The 17,998-nt window shown below is 39.8% G+C and overlaps 1 protein-coding gene across 1 annotated transcript in view; it reads left to right on the top strand.

The window, feature by feature from the left end:
• Positions 1-15,675, top strand: part of LOC107185983 (octopamine receptor beta-1R-like) — a 38,210-nt gene extending 22,535 nt beyond the window's left edge. Inside the window, exons 2-3 of the mRNA XM_015573765.1 lie at positions 6,648-6,869; positions 15,369-15,675. Of these exons, the coding sequence (XP_015429251.1) occupies positions 6,648-6,869; positions 15,369-15,675 (529 nt within the window). The remainder of the gene's footprint in view (positions 1-6,647; positions 6,870-15,368) is intronic.
• Positions 15,676-17,998: the final 2,323 nt, after the last annotated feature.

Consider the following 17,998-nt stretch of genomic DNA (forward strand, 5'->3'; position numbering starts at 1 on the left):
CACGCTCACACAGTAAGCACACTAGTTCCGGTTGTAAGAACTCATTGAACTCTGTGTTTCGCCCTTAGTAACGCAGAACTTGGCACCATAATCACTTTTTTTTTTTAATTTTTATTCAAAATCAAAAGTCTCACCAGGCCTTTAGACATCAAATGACAATCCTCCTCTCCTTAAGTCCGTGTCCACTCGACTCGAGTCTTTCTTTTACCGGTGAATCCGCGAGGCTCTTCGCGGCTTAGGCTCTAGCCGAGGCATTCCAGGCAATTAGATGGTTGCACTTTTCATGAATCTTATTCCTGGGGTGATTCACGTTGGTGAAATACGCCCCCTTGACCGTCATCGGAACCGGTTCCTTTCAGAGCAGGTTGGAAATTAAACTATGGCGTCATCTAGCTGTGGCCTTAATCTATAGGATTATTGCTCGTTCAATCTTTCTCGATACTGAAACTCATCTCCGACATCCGTATCGTCTTTGAGTCGTTTGCCTTCGATCCCTGCTTTATCAGTCCATAAAGAAGAGACGAAAATAAGGTTTCGATCGACAAAAACATTAATGTGAAAAAATCATCTTATTCAGATCGAATGAAACGTTCAAAATAATGACCTTCTGGTAATAATACCAAGAATTTAATCGTTTCGCAAAGCTACATAGTGTCCGTTCCAATTTCGAATATTCAAATCAATTCGGACTTCAATAAGACGGCACACATACACACGTTGTCGACATAACAACAAAAAACGTACGCTAATGTTTCCATTAATCGAGCCTGGATTTCTGAATCCAAGGTCATTTTAGGGTCATTGTGGTATTTCGTGTCGCTAGACTTATTTCGACAACGTTACGAAGTAAAAACCGCATGATGTCATTTACAGAAAACATCGATGACCTTCGAATAACCTTGAAACCTAACATTAAACAGGCAAGCTTGTTACCACCACCTTAACCCCCCTTGTACAATACAACTTTTGTCATGGACATATTCTCTCCAATCTTCAGTCTCAATAGAGATATTTAGGTGTTACAAGATCAGCCCTGTATATTGCAATAAATAATATCGAAACACCTCAGGAAGTACACTGTGACGACGTTCGAAGAATTTATCCACGAGGAGCTTACGAACTAATCATTCTGGCTGCTATCGTAGTTTTGGCGTTAACGGGCTCCGTCTCTGACGGTTCTTTGGACCGTTTGCAGCCGAGGCGTTAATTGAGTCCCCCCTTCAACCGTTCAGACATTCCAATCAAGGCGGTAAGCTGCCTCGTCGGAAGTATTGATTGAGCCGAGTCGAGGAGCACTGATGAGTTTCCACTTGGTACGTCGATTAAACTGCGACCTGGCCCCGAAAAAAGAAACAATCGGGATCAGATTCGATTTCGAAAGATTTCGCTCGTGATGACCTTGGTTCTAACGACGCTCATGGGTCACTCGTAAGGTGATTTGGAACAAGTTTTTCCTTAGCAAAAATGTTATCCAAGGCTTTTACGAAAAACCTCGACCAATCACCAAATTTGTTATACGACTAAATTTACCATTACTATTAACCTACAACACTTTTGTTACACCCTGTATAGAGTGATTGCCAAAAGTTTTCCAGTCAAATTGTAATTTCAACGTATATTTTTACAAAAATGCAGAGTTATGAATAAACTCTTGATGTACCCATATTGGTAATTATATACTGCTTATTCAAATTTGGTGATATTCAAAATTTGTCTAGCACAAAATTAATCTGTTCTCTTGTTTCTATAAGAATACGGGCCTGACGAAAGTTATGACCAAGATACGGTGAAATTACAGTTTCGCCGGAAAACTTTTGGCAGCCATTGTACTTGGAACGTGAACCAGACACCTGGAACAGCTAATAAGTTTCTTTTTCAAGTCGACGTCTAAGTCTTTTCTTCGTGGAATTGATTTTCCAAGATCACCATCGCAAAATTCGTTCTCCTTTTATCAGAGGATGGGTCGAGGATTCATAGTTTTATCTTCGATTCCGTGGTGATTGTAAGCCCAATAGTACCGCGAGGAACGATTCTTAGCAGTCAAGGTCCGGCTATATAAAGGAAATATCGTCCATTTATAGGATAATTGGCAATACTTCAGTAAAAATGCATTGCGCTGACGTGCTGATCGATAAAAGCTAGCCGAGTCTGGCGTCTATTCAGCTGGAAATTCACTGCGCTTCTGGATTTACACAAAAGAAGGCTATATTTATATATTCTGGCTTTAAGGGGGCTACATCTACCTGGAGGCATGAATAAGATACGCGGGTTCGGTAATATATTTATTTTTTTTTTTAAAGAATCACGTGGAAATGACGCGAAACATTTTTTTCTACTAAAAGATACATTTTTTAGCTGCTATATTGTCCGACATTTTGATGAAACAAATATTATTACCTAATGGCTACACTGCATGGTATAACTACAAAACCACCCTAAAATTTTCAATCTTTATGTATTGTGGTTGAAATAAAAACGAACCACTTTTTTTTCTAGGAAACATAATCTATCCTTTTTTGCAGAAAAACATTATTTCTTAACGCGATTTCAGACTTGGCATACTTGGTTATGTTTTTCTGTTGACCACGAAACATAAGAATTGAATATTTTAAAATGGTTTTATGGTTGTGCCACGCAGTGTATATCGGTTTTGCGTCAATAAACCTTGTACCTAGATACTTTTATTTCGTAGAATTTAGGACGATTTTACCAATTTTCATGAAAATCGGATGGTGGTAAAATTTGCATTCTAACAGTTTTCCGATATCTACAACAGGAAAACATACGGTAACCTTTGAGGGGTGGTTTCACTATGAACAAACAAATTTCAGCAAAAACGAAAAATTTTCCGACGCTTCTATTAACACCCCCCCCCCCAAGAAACCTCCAAGATTTCAAGAACATTGTAATTTTCGGGTTGCCAATGTTCCTGTGTTAGTCACTATTGACGCGTTTTGTATTTTCAAGGTTAACGTACGATACCTCGCAGAAAAAATTAAATGAAAAATTCTATCGGTCCCGTGACCATCGATAGAATAAAATTCTTCCTGTAGAAATCAATCCCCCCCGAGTCAGTGGTCTGGAATACGGAAAAAGCAGCGCCATTAGGGATCGATCGGTGACACGTAACCGGCAAGTAGTAAGAACCCGTCTGCGGTCGGACAGAATCACGTTACTGAATGATTGACGACGACCCGTCGCTGATTTACGCGTGGGTGTATCGCGGGGAAAGCTATTGCTTTTCCTTTCAAATGGTGATCTTATAGGGAATACCGGGGATAGTTGTCACGTTTTTTAATTGACAATTTTTTTTCTTTCTAATTACACCATTCAACCAATTTACAATTTTTTTCGGACTTTTAGCATTCAATAACAGTTTTCTATAAATCTTTGTGCCCTGAATACGAATCTGCGAACGGTTTTTTTGCCGGCGCCCTTAGTTTTTAAGAAATTTGATTTTGAAGAAAAATGCAAATGTTCAACTTTGAACATTTCCTGTGTTCAAAGAGTAATAGTTATTCGGTTGATTATATTGGTATCGTATTATGAAGATTTAAACATGTTTAAACATTAACGATATTTATTGAGCAACAACGATCTAGCGAACCTTTGTGTATTTACAAGTTATTGGCTCATTCTCCTTGTACAATTCATTCAATGACCATCAACCGCATCATTATTACATTTACCGTACACTTTTCATTGAAAAAAAAAATGTATTCTATAGGGAGAATATCGAAATGCTCTAACCCATCTTTACATAACTGGATCGATCGACGGGTTCGAATAGAATTTTTTCGAAACTCGATCGGGGCAAGGCACTCTCTCCGCTTTTAACGGAGAAATTTCATTACGTTCGCCGCGTTTGGAGTCACCATCCTGAAGAAAAGTGTCGAATGATCAGGTTAGGTGAATACCTACCATCCTTTCTCCCAGAAATCAAAACTGAAAACTGCATGGTACGAGGAATTACGTCTCATTGGTTGTTTATATCGACCAAAGTCTCCATCGAGAACTTACACCGACAAATCTAAATCAGCAAAACTGACAGGATTACAAGCCACCACAGTGGTAACGTGTTATTGAATTTGAATTTATTTATTTACTCTTTTTTCTAGTATTAATTAAAATCCATGGGAACTTGAAAGCCTATTAAATTCATATTAAATCGCGCGTAGTGTTAGAACTTGCAAAAAATCTGCAAACATTATTGTATTATGCAGTCGTATGAAGTAATGATGTTTGATGCGATGGACAATTTTTTACCACACGAATGACAGTAAAAATCACAATAACAGTGCTTGTCAATTATTAACATCTCGACCCAACAGTAATCCTGATTCCCATGTTTAGTTTCGATTGTGTTGAAAGAGAAGGTAATTCTCAGGAGTTAAGTCAACTATTAATCAGACACTAGCTGAAATATTAAGACAGCCATTAGCCACGGGAACAGTACCGTCTAAGTATTTGTTGTGAGCAGAAAATTAAGTGATTTTATCTTTCGAAATATCGATACCTCAACGGAATCAGCTTACCCCAACATACAAGCGAATCATTATTTTTTCCGTGATTCTACGAAATAACGAGAGGGAAACACGTCTGTCAGGTGTCAGACTTGCAATTAGGAATCTCCCCCGAGTGAACGATTCAAGATGTTTCGCTTTTCTTTGATCAGTTCCCGGACATATTTCCTCCGTCTCCTTCGAAGTAAGAATGAAAGAGGGATGCGTTCACCGTCACCTTCAACGTTACCTGCGTTGAAGAGACGCGAGTATCGCGAGGGAGCTACCGCGAACGCAATCGAATCAACTTTTATTAGTTCCAAGGAAAATTACTTTAACATTCTGATTACGAGAAGGGTTTGATGAGAGTCGAGATCCAACGCAACGAAGGATCCTCCGTTTTCTCCTGGAGACGCTGAAAAGCAGCTTCAGAGCGCACGGCATCGAATTAACATAGACTTTTCGATCTGTCGAGTGTTTCATGTGTAGCTCTTTTCATTGCACTACAAGATCTGGAAAATTCCCAAAAATTTCTTACATACGTGTTTTTAATACACGTTCAAAACCATGATCTCTACGTGAAAACGTGTTCCGTTTTCATATGATATGTTGACTCCGATTCTTTAAGGTGCGTGTCCACTTGTTGCGTATCTTCGTATTTTATCACCGTTGCGTATCAATGTGGACGGGCAAGCGTTGCATCATTGTGTATCAAAATGTGATACGAAGACATGCCAATAGACCGATCTGTCATTTATCGACTCAAGAGATGAACCCATTGTCGTCACAGGAGGAACTGATACTCTTTTTCTCATGACAGATTGTATCCTCTATTTTTATACGTAACAAATGGATATGCACCTTTACAGAGCTGAACAACCGGGTGTCCTCGAATCAACGAACAGCTTCGAATTCCCTTAGTTGATGGAACGGGATCAACCGGTCCGGAGAAAACGATCCCATCTCCCTTTTTGGAACCGGGAGCCATGAGATGCTCGTAACGAGATTCCCGATTCTCGTTCGCCCACGAGTATCCGTCAGATGGTAAAAGAATTCTTTGAAGTCGAATCGAATGGGGGGTATTCGTCGAGAGGCCGGCCACAGATTTAATTTTTCCTTTGAAGATCGAGACGGGATCTCGACGGTGCGTCCAAGATTTATCTATTTGATCTCGTGGACCAGCTTTCCAGATAAATTACTGGCTCGACGGACGCGCGAATCGATATCGGAATCTTTGAAGAGCCTCCGACTGTCCCTAATGTCCCGGACTTCTTGGACCGCAAGCTTCATTTTTCCCTTTGAAGATCGACGGGAACTCGACGGTGTGACCGAGATCTACATACGTAATACGATCCAAATATTCTTAGTCTGAGTAATAAACAGATATCGTATAAATAAAAAAACGTGTATCATTTTTCAATACAGTCCCCCTTCATTGCAATACATTTGTTATAACGGAAAATTAACATATTAATACCTATAGCAAAATACTTTTTGTCTTTGTCTGAAAAATGCTTTTAAATAGTTTCCGATACCTCTTCATCGTAGTGAAACTTCCATCACGAAAACTGGATTTCAATTTTGGAAACAAATAACAATCGCTAGGGGCCATCTAGACCTGTACGGTGGTTGAGGCATTTCAGTAATTAAATAAACTTTTGTTTACCGTGTTCCGTTTTGAAATAACTAGAAATCGCACTACATGTAAAAATAATTCGGGCGTTCGTTATGACTAAATATTATTTAATTGATTTTAGAATGAATTTCAATTTTTTAAGATTTATGTAATTTACTGTATGTTTTATTACAAAAAATCCTCCCTCCTTTCCAAGCAATTGAATCCCCCGAATGTTTCATAGCACAGGGGCCCGAAAAACCTTAATCCCAGCCTGTTGTGCCAACACTGGGTGCTGAAACGAAGTGTGCCTCCCACGAAGTTAAAATAACTTCTAACCAAACAAGATGATATATCATGTAAAATAATCATTTTTAAGATATTTTGTATAAATAATACCCAACTCTGGGGCCCGTGGTATACGACAAGGGAATTCTGATTATTATAGTGACGAAAGTAAACACAATTATTTCTGGTCGCGTTTAGTCAACCGAAGTTACGACACTCAAATGGGACACGGTTTGTTGCAGGAGCAAGGTGGCCGCGGCACTTTTGAACAAACATCTGCAGATCAACGGCATTTCCGCCGGTCTGACAACGCTGCCGACCGTGGATCAATCCTCGCCGGAACCACAGCCGGAAGATCCGCCGATCACGAACAGCAGTAAAATGAGGAGGGAACGAAAAGCGGCGAGGACTCTCGGTATCATCATGTCCGCGTTTCTGGCTTGTTGGCTCCCATTTTTTCTCTGGTAAGTGCCGTTTTCCGACGTTTCTCCAACCCCCAATAGAGCGACGATAAGATACCCATTGCCATCCCCATTTCACCGTTGTCTTACAACGGTTGTTGGACAACCGTAAGGGATCGATGATTCCTCGATTTCAGGCGATAGCATGATAATATTATTTGGTGTAATTTTATTCGAATAATAGCATTATAGTGAAAGCAACAATATCTAAAAACGTCGTTCTGATCTTTAAAACAGTTGATGAGATTAAATAATTGTTTGCGAATTTTTTATTCGTCCACATGGACGTAGCCGAGGGGGGGGATTTGTTAGCCTAGAGGAAAGGAAATTGGATTTTGTCTGCCCCCCCCCCGTCCTCTAGAAGAAAAAAATAATATTATAAAATTTACCTTAAGATAAATTTCACCCCCTTCCCGACGGATAACCTGGTTACGCCCATGGGCATCCAAGAAGAATTATTATTTTAGGATAATGTACCCAAAAGCACCCACATCCGATGACCCTGACAGTGACACGTGTTATAAAGATAATTTTTTTTCTTATGTTCAGATTTCTGTGAAAATTACGAAACGTTTTCCGGCCTTTTTTTCTTTAATAACTTTTTAATAACTAATGCTCGGCGGTTTAAAGCTTTTGAAGATTACTCGAAGAGAGAGGGATGGGAGTTGATAACATATGTCAAGGCCAGGGTCATCGGTTCTAAGTGCTTTTCGGAAATTCACCATTATTTTATTATAACAACTGGAATTTCCACGTTCAACTAATTAAAAATGACGAAGTACTTTTTCGTCTTTCATTCGTTACTGAAGACTCTTTATATAAATAATCAGTTTGCCCGTCTTGGATTCAAGGTGTTTATTTTGTCTTGCAATCCCATAGATAAATAGGGTAAACAAATATTTCTTCTTTAATACCCCTAGTACCTATAAATCAGCCCATAAAAATCCATATTTCCATAAACAATCCGTAGTATATCGATCGCGACAAACCCCCCTCTGTCATTCTCAATCAAACCGTTCTCCTTCATTTGTCCCTTACTTTTCTTTTGTCTTTTAAATGTTCCTTTCGCTCCCGAGTGAAGTCGCGAAGTCCAGGCTGAAAAATAGGTGCTCCTCCGTTGAATGGAATTTCAATGAGCCAGCCTCGAGAGTGGCCCAAGAGTACTTTCGATGCATCCCGAAATTTCCTAAGGGTTTGGAAACGCGGCATAAGGGGGATGAGGGTTGGGTGGTTGGGGGGCGGGGGCACAGGGCCCGATCGATAACGTCTCGTGGGGAAAGAAGCCACTGTGCTTCCACTGCTGCTACGATCTCAAGTGGCTTGTACAGAATTCGACGAGCATCGAGGGCTTGTTTCGAAATATTGTAACAAACAGTCGATCCAGCGACGCCATTTTCTTCGTGGCGAAGGGAACATGGATGGTCTATCTCTTTTTTCGAATGCACTGGACACCTCAACCCTTAAACGTTGCACAGTGACTCACACATTTGTTGAACCATTGAAACCATTTAAATTACGTAAAAAATATTTTTCGTATAATCACAGATAGAGAAGATATTTAGGTGGCCTGTTTTAAGCCGAACACCCTGTATAATAAGGAGAATATATTATCAGAAATTGCATGAAAGTTTTGACACCTAATTGTTATTTCAGTAATTCGCAAACGAATGTGTCTGTTACTGTACAATATTTTTTCAATTTTCAGTAGAGTTGGCTACACGCTGCGATTGGTAGCCAACGCTACCGCTAAAGCTCGGCCGGCAGACTCGCGATCTGATTGGTCGGGGTTTTTCGTTAATATCTCATTAACAAAGCCTCGGATAACATTTTCGCTAAAAAAAAAAAGTGGTTTCAAATCATCCCAGGAACCCCTCATTTTCGGGAGTCGAAGCTATTTTGGGACACCCTTGTATAATACCGACGAATCTGCAATAACGAACAATAGTATTATATGTATACTCCAAGTCGCTCCCCAGTATCATGTTCACCGTCAGTTTGTGAAATTGTAGCAGGTATTGTACGCTTTATTATGTACCCCGTTTAGAAATGTGCATAATTCGTTATGGAAACTCCAATTGTGTATTTCTCCTTCGCTTCTGGGTACGGTTTCCAACATTTCATTTGAATACAGTTAATTTAATTTTTTCATCAAAGTTTAAACGAATTTTCCTTCGCAATCACCGATCGTATCCTGCATAATTTTATTGGACCACCGTGTCTAGACGATCGATCACCCCCCGTCCAATTCATCAACATGTCGCAATAACGCAATCAGAATGAAACGCGTCCAAACAAAATTTGCACCGAGCATATTCGACGCGTGTCAAGTGTCGGCTTTCGATGTGTCACGAAATGATTTCTGTTGCACGCATAACCGGTTAGATGCGACGGTTTAAGCACAGTTTACCGATTCCTGGTAGGTATATGCCGACGAGTGCACCGGAAATGTCCTAGCAATTCTGACAAATGTATTCTGCTCGGCTGTCGCGCACGATCGCCCACGTACACAACCCGCTGCATACCAGATCCTTTGTTTATCGAATTTTCATCTGAAAACGTCATTGTTCTCGTCGGTCTCGCGTACATTCGGCCTGCCTACCACTGTCAAGTGAACATTCCCGTTGCAACAATAACGCCCAAAAATCAACGACACTACTCTCCTGTTGCGACTGTGTTCAGCAGAGAATCTTTGAAAAATGACTTGCATTGCAACTATAACGGCCAGAATTGAAAAAAAAAATTAACTTTCGTTAGAATTGTAAAGCTAAAAATGTTTAATAAATGACTTTTGTTACAGCCATAATGTTCGGAAATGAAAGAACTTATTTTCGTTGCAACTATAATTCCCAGAATCGAAAGAAACGACATTAGGGCAGGGCTACAATATCAAAATTTAGTTGGAATTTTTAGATATTTTCAACATTGCCACCGTAATGCTCGACACTTTTACGAATGGATTCAGGGGCAAATAACACGTTTCAAACGTTTAAGAAATATCACTTCCTTACAACAATACTACCTCCAGATTGTAACCATCAACCCTATTTGTTAAATTAAGTCGCAAAAAAATTCTGAAATGAAGTTCGACCATTATATTTTCATGGTTAAAAATTAACACAGTTTCATAGTGTTTAAAAAGAATTCTTGAAAGAAAACGTTGAATACATATGTTTTCCTTGGTTAAGAAGATAATGGAATCAAAGTTAAATAACAAAGCAAATAATGTTACTACCAGAGGATAGATCGAGATGTCTCAAGTGGGAAGAAGAAATATTATCAACTAAGAAAATTCTCCTCAAATTGGATGTTTCGAGTGAATTACTAGATGGGAAAGCAATAATTTCCAGAGTAATTCATTTTTTGAAATGGTCCATTTCCTCCGGGCTATCCGGCTGTTTCGATGTGGACTCCTCGTAAAGTACTTTTTACACGAGAAAGCACTTGACTTTGATAAATTGATGTCTTGACGTATCTTCATTACTGCCCGGCTCCACTGGTTCCCGCGGCCATATTGGAAACTCTAGACATTAATATCTTATAGACTCTAGGATATCTTAAACACTAGAATTACCAAGCAAATCAAAATGACTTGTCAGTACATTCTTATAACGATGATCAAAATATTATAACGATACATATTCTCGAACCTTTTGCGACTTTTATTACAATATGAAAGTGAAGAAATTGCTACTAGAACTGTTTAAATAATTATGACTGTTATTGTACCGATTAATTTAAAAGCATTAAATAGCACAACAAATATAAAAACACTGGTTTTTCTCAACCTGTCTATTTAAACAGTGTTGATTATATGGATATTCGACCTACTCTCAGTAGTTTCATTTTCTGTCACTAGTTGGCGTATCGAAATTCTTACTTTCCCAATACAGTAGACTCCCGTTAAAGTAGCGATAGGAGCTCCCCACTATCGGTCGCCTTCTGCAACCAAAGTTATAATCCAATTGGTGGATCGACCGAACTGCTACGAGATCCTGCGTGCCCATTGGTTCACGTTAAAGTAGCATTTCCAGGATAAACCCGCCTCCAGATCCCCGGTACTGCTACTTTAACGTGAGTCTACTGTGGTGTTACAAAAAAAATATCCTATTCATTTGATAGACATTGGAGACCATAGACAAATCCTGCATCGTAAAGGAGAAAATTAAACATCCCCGTGTTGCCACCTCTACCACTTTAATCGACACGTGAAATCTGTTATACGTGATCCACGAACGTACAACGGAACGATCCCACCGATGTCTCTGCGATCGTAACCGATATACGATCCGTGTGAATCGCGGTCTTCCGGGGCAAACATTCATTTCCCCAGCGTTTACAGCTGCCTCATCGAATCAGCGGAGGTTCTCGAGTCTTTTTCTCGTTTTTCCCCCACTCTCTTTTCGTTTCCCTTTTTCTCGTTTCGACTACACACGTCTGGAAACATCCGAGTTCCGCTCCCCAAGCGATGATCTCCTTTTTCTTGCGTGACTTCGTTTCGAGTTTCCGGTTACGTCGCCTTCGGACCACGGGAATCAGAGAAAATGTCACGAGAAACCTGCATCCATTCAGGAGGCATCGCTACCTGAATGAAATTCGAATAAAATATAGATATGTGCAGGACGTTTTGTTTATTCTTTTCGCTTTGGTATATCCCCATTATTGTTTTTGGGAATAGGAAAAAACTGCGTAGGTCAGAACCTGAAGTCAGATTAGAGTGGGGCGAATGTTGTAATTTATGATTTTTACCGTCAAACTTACCCCCTTTGAAATTGTTCAAGCTTGCCGATAATTTATGTTTTATTATGATACAGCGGAACGTCGTTAACTGGGTGTCGACAATCGGACATACGTCGATAATATGAAAAAACGATTATTCGAAAAACCAATCATACGAAACACCGATCATTCGAAAGATCGAACGTTCGAAGAACCAATCACTCGAAAAACCAATCAATCGAAGCATCGCTCACTTAAAACACCAATCGTTTGGAAGACGACCAAGAATATAACATAAATTGAATAATATAGATTGTAACTCTGCCCTTACAAAAAGCTACAAACATTTCCGACCAACCCAATGCATTCCATTAATTTTACATGTGTGCATCATGTGTATTTAGTATACCACGTATGGTTGTATTCGGCCCATCGAGTGCGAAAAGACTTTTTACCATTTTTCACCGTGCCTCAATGACGTTCATCGACAAACGGCCAAACGGAGCCACGGTTTCGACCGAGAAATTCGTCCCCGCCTTTTCAAGCTTCGAAAACAAAGGCTGGGGAGGGGTAAAATTATTTCTTCGAGCCGGTGAAAGGGTCGAGGGTGGGGCGTGGGCGTAGAAAGAAGGTAGTGTAAAGGACAAGAGAACGACCGAAGAACGTTCGCGTGAAAACCGGGTCGGCAGGAAAAAGGCCGCGATTCTGCCACTCGCCGAGGTGTCAGACCGTGTACGTTTCACTTTATTAACTCGTCCGTTCCGTGCTCTCCCCATTTCTCTCAACATTTTCGACGACTCGAGCGAACCAAGTCGAATATCCTTGGTGGACAGACCGCGCCATTGTTCTCGGCAGTTTCCTACGGACTTGGAAGTCTATCGTACTCTTGTGATTACCTGCAACAGGACACCTGGACTAATGTCGATCATCAATATTTTCATTTAATGGAGAGCTATGCCGTTCGTTTCAGCCGCTAGAAAATTTCTATTCCACAAGATTATCCATTGGACGGTAATAATAATTAGTTACCCACCGTACATACCGAACACTTGCATTGGTATTAAGTAGAAACAGAATGTAATGGACAGACACGAGGTAGACTGATAAAATTCTTTTAATTATAATTCAACGATAATTCAATGAACTGCATAATGATTCTTTTATAACATATGAATTTTCAACAGAAAATCTTTATTTTAATGAAAAACTTTCATAAATATCATTATTATTATTGAATTTATATAATTATATTATATAATTATATAATTTATATTGTAGATGAATAAATCTTGCTTAATCCATTTCTGTAATAATAAGCAGAACGTTCCTTATCAATCAAACTTAATCTTCGATCTTTAATCCCTCTCTAGGGGAATCTACAGTCAGGCAATCGGAAACCGTTGTATATGCATGTTAATAGACGTTCACTATGCATAGAACACGTAATTAATCTGATGACAGAGACTGGTAAAGATATAGAAGCATTTAAGTTTTCGTAACTAACTTATGCGCAAGCCAGCTTAAATTCCCACGTCATTACGTTAATAATTTTCAATTAAAACTCTAACCAGCCAAGTGTGTACACTGAATTTCGAGGTGAAACTTTACCGTCACGGTATTACCAGAATTTCCCGGAATGTAGCGCGTAAAATGTGAACGAAAATATTGATCGGAAGTTTTAATTAAAACACTTTATAAAATTTGGAATGTTTACCGAAATATTAATTTAAAAACAATTATCGTTTGAAGCTCGAATCGATTGAAGCTTCAAACAGCAGCAGCTGAAATTTCACGAAAATTCTGTTCAGTTGAAAACATTTTCACGTAACCGCAGCTGTTGGAGGCCATACATAGTGCACGACTTCAAACTGTATTATGAAACTGCTAAAATTTCCGCCAAACAAGACTCTCTCGAAAATCTGCCCCGTTATTTGCCCCGAGTGCTCTTCGGAGGAGGGGGACGAAGAATCGATAGGATGGGGGGACGAAAATCCGACAATTCCGGGGGATTGGGAAAGTTCTTGAGAGCACTTTCGTAGAGCCTCATTAGGTGTCACGGAGAAGAAGTCTTTTAATGAGCAAACCCACTCTTCGGAGGGTTCTAAAGGGGCCTAGAAACAGAAAGGCGTTCGTCGAAGGGAATTTTAAAACGAAAAACCTTCAATTCGCCACTCGAAAATTACGTGCGTTAAGTCGGATTCTTCTACCTTCTCGAATATTAGGTACACATCGTGGTCGGTGAAAATTTGTACGATATAATCACGAATGTTCCGTTTCTATGTAATTTACAATTCATTCTATAATTGTTCACAGACATACTATTATATTTTTACGTCCACATAAAACTTCATTTTTATAACTCTGGACTCCTTAAGGTTTCATATAAATAAAAAAACTATCCGTATATGTCACCTGTTTCTTTTTTTAAATTAAATTTAACTGGATTCGTAAAATACCACGCTGCACGTCGGAAGCGTCACACTGATTCGAAATGAACAACTTCCCTCCCAAAAAGAGCACCAGAACATACTCAGCGAGGAAAAAACAATTGAAAATCCACCGTGTCGCTATTGCCTGAACTCTAACTTTTCGAGACATTCAAACTGCAATCATGAAGAGTTGTGGGCGACCGCAAGCTCAAGCGCAACTCGAAGAAAAACTGGGAACGACAAGCGATGTAGGAGGGGAGGGGGGGGGGATTCTCGCGTGACCGCGGAACTTTTCCAGCCACTCTCGTCTGAAACGATATTTCAATCTCCGACGGACATATCCCCGAGAAATTCACGGGAGAATAAAACGAGCGTAGCCAAGGGGCCCGAGGAGTTTTAAATTGCGCTTGGCGGCGAAGGGTCCTCCTCCGGCTTTGTCTCGCGCGACCCCCTTCACTCGGATCGCATTGCCCGCAGAGCTGAATAAAATTTCGAAAGAAGGAAAAAAAATTAAGGTCAGACAATCCGTTACGAACCAAGGTGGAAGGCGGGTCGGGCTGTATCGAAATTACATCAAGAGCGTGAAGTACGATAAATATTCCGAGAACACTGTTTCAACGCGAATTTTGATTCGTAAAGCTACACCCCAGTCCATAACTCACCGTATACATACGCTACTGAACGCGAAATAGGAACGAATTAAGGTTAAATAAAATATACATAAAAAAACTTTTTAAATGTATGTACTAAAAAAAGTAAGTATTAAATAAAAAAAATATATACAACAAAAATGGCACTAAAAATAAAAAAGAATTTTTCTAGCTGTCACAACATTCTTGGTCATGTGCCTAAAACTAAAATGGTGGGGCGCTCATAAAAGGATTATATTGGTTGGTAATCCATTAAATCAAAACGAATTTACGAGGATCTGAAACATTTCTCCCAATATGATTATTGTCCTGGCGCGGACTGGAGTTCGAAACAATAATCGAGGGTAGTCTGTAGTACGAATAAGCGCTACACGGTGTGCAGGGCGCACATGGTCTGTCTACGCGAAACTAGATTGGGTCCAGTGGATGGATAAGTCCATTTTCGTCCCTCTGTAAACTTATCCATCCACTAGACTGAAAATGATGGATGAACATACTCATCTCTTTAGTACCTTAGTAAGACAAGACTCCTAGATCTCTTAAAAAATTCGAAAAGTTCATACCTAAAAATAGCTATCCCTGCCAACGTTAAATGCAATCCCCCCCGTACCCAATAAAACCTATTTAACAAACGTCCGAACAATTTACCGAAATCGTTATCGATATTCGTATTTCATATCGTTTCGTGGATGATTCTCTGTCCCCAGGTACATCATCACGTCCCTCTGCGACACCTGCGAGAGCAGCGACGCGGTGGTCGCGGTGGTCTTCTGGGTCGGTTACTTCAACAGCGCCCTGAACCCGTTGATCTACGCGTACTTCAATCGTGACTTCCGGGCCGCGTTCAAAAAGACACTGGAGAGCTGTTGCGTGGCGATCGGTCCGGTTCGCGACCTGCACCAGGTGCACAGGAAACAGGACCTGGTGCACAGCAACGCGTCCTCGGAGTTGCACGTGAACAATCAGCTGCGAAACAGCGAGATGACCAACGTGCACATCGAGGCGTGCATCTGAATCCACGGTGTCCACAGCCCATTTCGGAAGCTTTCGAGCTCGGACGACGCTGGACATCTTTATATGGGGTTGGTTTAGTCACGGCAAACAGAACAACTGTATACCTACTGCTAAATACTCTTGAACAATACACATCTGTAGGTCTCCTTTTACATGGTTTCTATTTTGTGCGATTTATTCGGATTTGCACGATTTACTTACTTTTACACGATTGCCTTAAAAACGCACATTAATTCATTGAAAATGTCAAGAAAAGTCATGTGTATCCCATACAAATATTTCAAAATGTTTCTCATCTTAAAGTTCACTGAAAATGTCAAGAAAAATCATGTGCATCCCATATAATATACCTGTTAAATGGTTTTTCTTTACACAGTTCCCTTATCACACGGTTCTTTTTTTAGACGATTCACTCCTTTTACACGATACACAACCACAGTGTAAAAAGAGACCCAGGTGTACAACGTTCGTCCCGAACATATTCTCCTATCTTCGATCGAAACAGAGATATTCAGGTGTTCCATTTATCGTGACTAACTCTTGTATATCAATATCGGGACAATCGTCGAGTTAACGATGCTGTTAACGTCACCATTCGTGTATAGTAGTTCCATGGTTAAGAGAGTGTTACTGATTAAGAGTCGATGGTCAGAGTGAGAGTGAATGTGTGTGGTGACCAGATTGCGGATGTTTGTACACACTTGAAACGCACGCAAACGTGTAATAGATCGGCCATTTCGAATTTACTTGTTGATTTCTGTAACCGTAGCGACCACCATTATCAGAGTCATCTCGAAATTCGACTAACTCCATTTTCGAAAGTGAAATAGCTCCGTACAGTGAACGGGAAACCTTTCAAGGAGCAATAAAATATGTCGTTTTATCATTAGCTGGATAAACTCTAAAATATTCCTTTCGTTTTCTAGGTTTTCTAATACAGTCCATGATCGAGGATTCAAATGAACATCCGCAGTCTATTGAATGCTCGTGTTAATGGTCACAGTATGAGTCGATGACAAGTTCTGTTCATCGCCAATTAGGATTTAATACCTCGTTTTGCTAGTCTGAAAGGAATGGCTAATCGAATCTGTGGTTCTAGTCCGAAGAACGTATGTGTTTCACTGTCAGTATTAGATGCTTTCGGATATTGAATGAAATCGAATGGAGTTTGAATGATATTCTGGGATGAAGAAGACTGTTAAGTGATTTGGACACCTCCGTCGTGACTATGACCATATGTTTTATCCTTGATCGGAGATCTCGGTGAACGTTCAGGGTACCGTGGACATAACTAAACGTGGCGTTAGGTCTCAAACATATCAAATCGATCGTCTGTAGCAATAAGTATGCTTTAGCTAGTTTGAATCAAGTGTCGAAATGTTAGGTGACGTAGGAAATCAAATTCTGTTGAACTTTTATTTTTATATATTAGTAACCCAAACTGTCATTTTGCATAAACATCCGTAGTCTAGTTATAATACTACACCGTTCAAAATGTTTCAGGAGAAGTCAAATAGAACAAAAAATTCATTCAGCAGTATCTATTCAGATCGCCTTCAAACTTCGTCAAACTCTTGATTATCCCAGATTCTACAGAATCGTTTATGTTATAATACTACTCTGTTCAAAAAGCTTCCAGGAGAAGTCGAATTGAATACAAAATGCATTCAGCAATATCTATTTGGTCGCCTTCAAAGTAATTCTCATTGGTTGCAATATACAACAATTTTTCGAAATCATGAGGAGTGAGAACGAGACTGACTTTAACGCAGCTGAAGGGTCAGAAGAGAGGTTTGATAAGGAGGGGCTCGAAAGGTGGGAAGCTTCCGACTCGGTCGACCTATTTTAAGGATGAAGCCTGACTTGGTCACAGGCTTCTCCCGCCTACTTCTGCCGTGGCGTTTCATCAAGCCAGCAAATGAGACTCCCGCTCCCGGCCAGATTGATCATCTGGTTTCTGGAATATTTTAAGATTGGCTTGATAACGTCGGTCCCACCCCCACGCAACCACTAATCGTGCAGCCGATTTTTTTACGTTTGTACTAATCATTCTACGTCGGACAGGCGTTAGATGTAGAATATTTCTACGTCTCTTATATTCACAATCGTTAAATAAAAAAAATTTAATAAAAAAGACATAACCAGTACATCATTATTATTATAGGAAGAAAACATAAAAGAAGAAAATCGTTACACAGGTCACAGAATGCCAAAATAGGGAAAATCCCATGGAGAGTATTTGGACACTGTTTAAAGAACAAGTGGATGAGTAAAAGTTTTTCCAATAATTCTTTTAGAAAATTTCGAAAGAAATGTCTTTTGA

This window comes from Dufourea novaeangliae, unplaced genomic scaffold (genome assembly GCF_001272555.1).
Source record: "Dufourea novaeangliae isolate 0120121106 unplaced genomic scaffold, ASM127255v1 scaffold54, whole genome shotgun sequence".
Taxonomy (NCBI): domain Eukaryota; kingdom Metazoa; phylum Arthropoda; class Insecta; order Hymenoptera; family Halictidae; genus Dufourea; species Dufourea novaeangliae.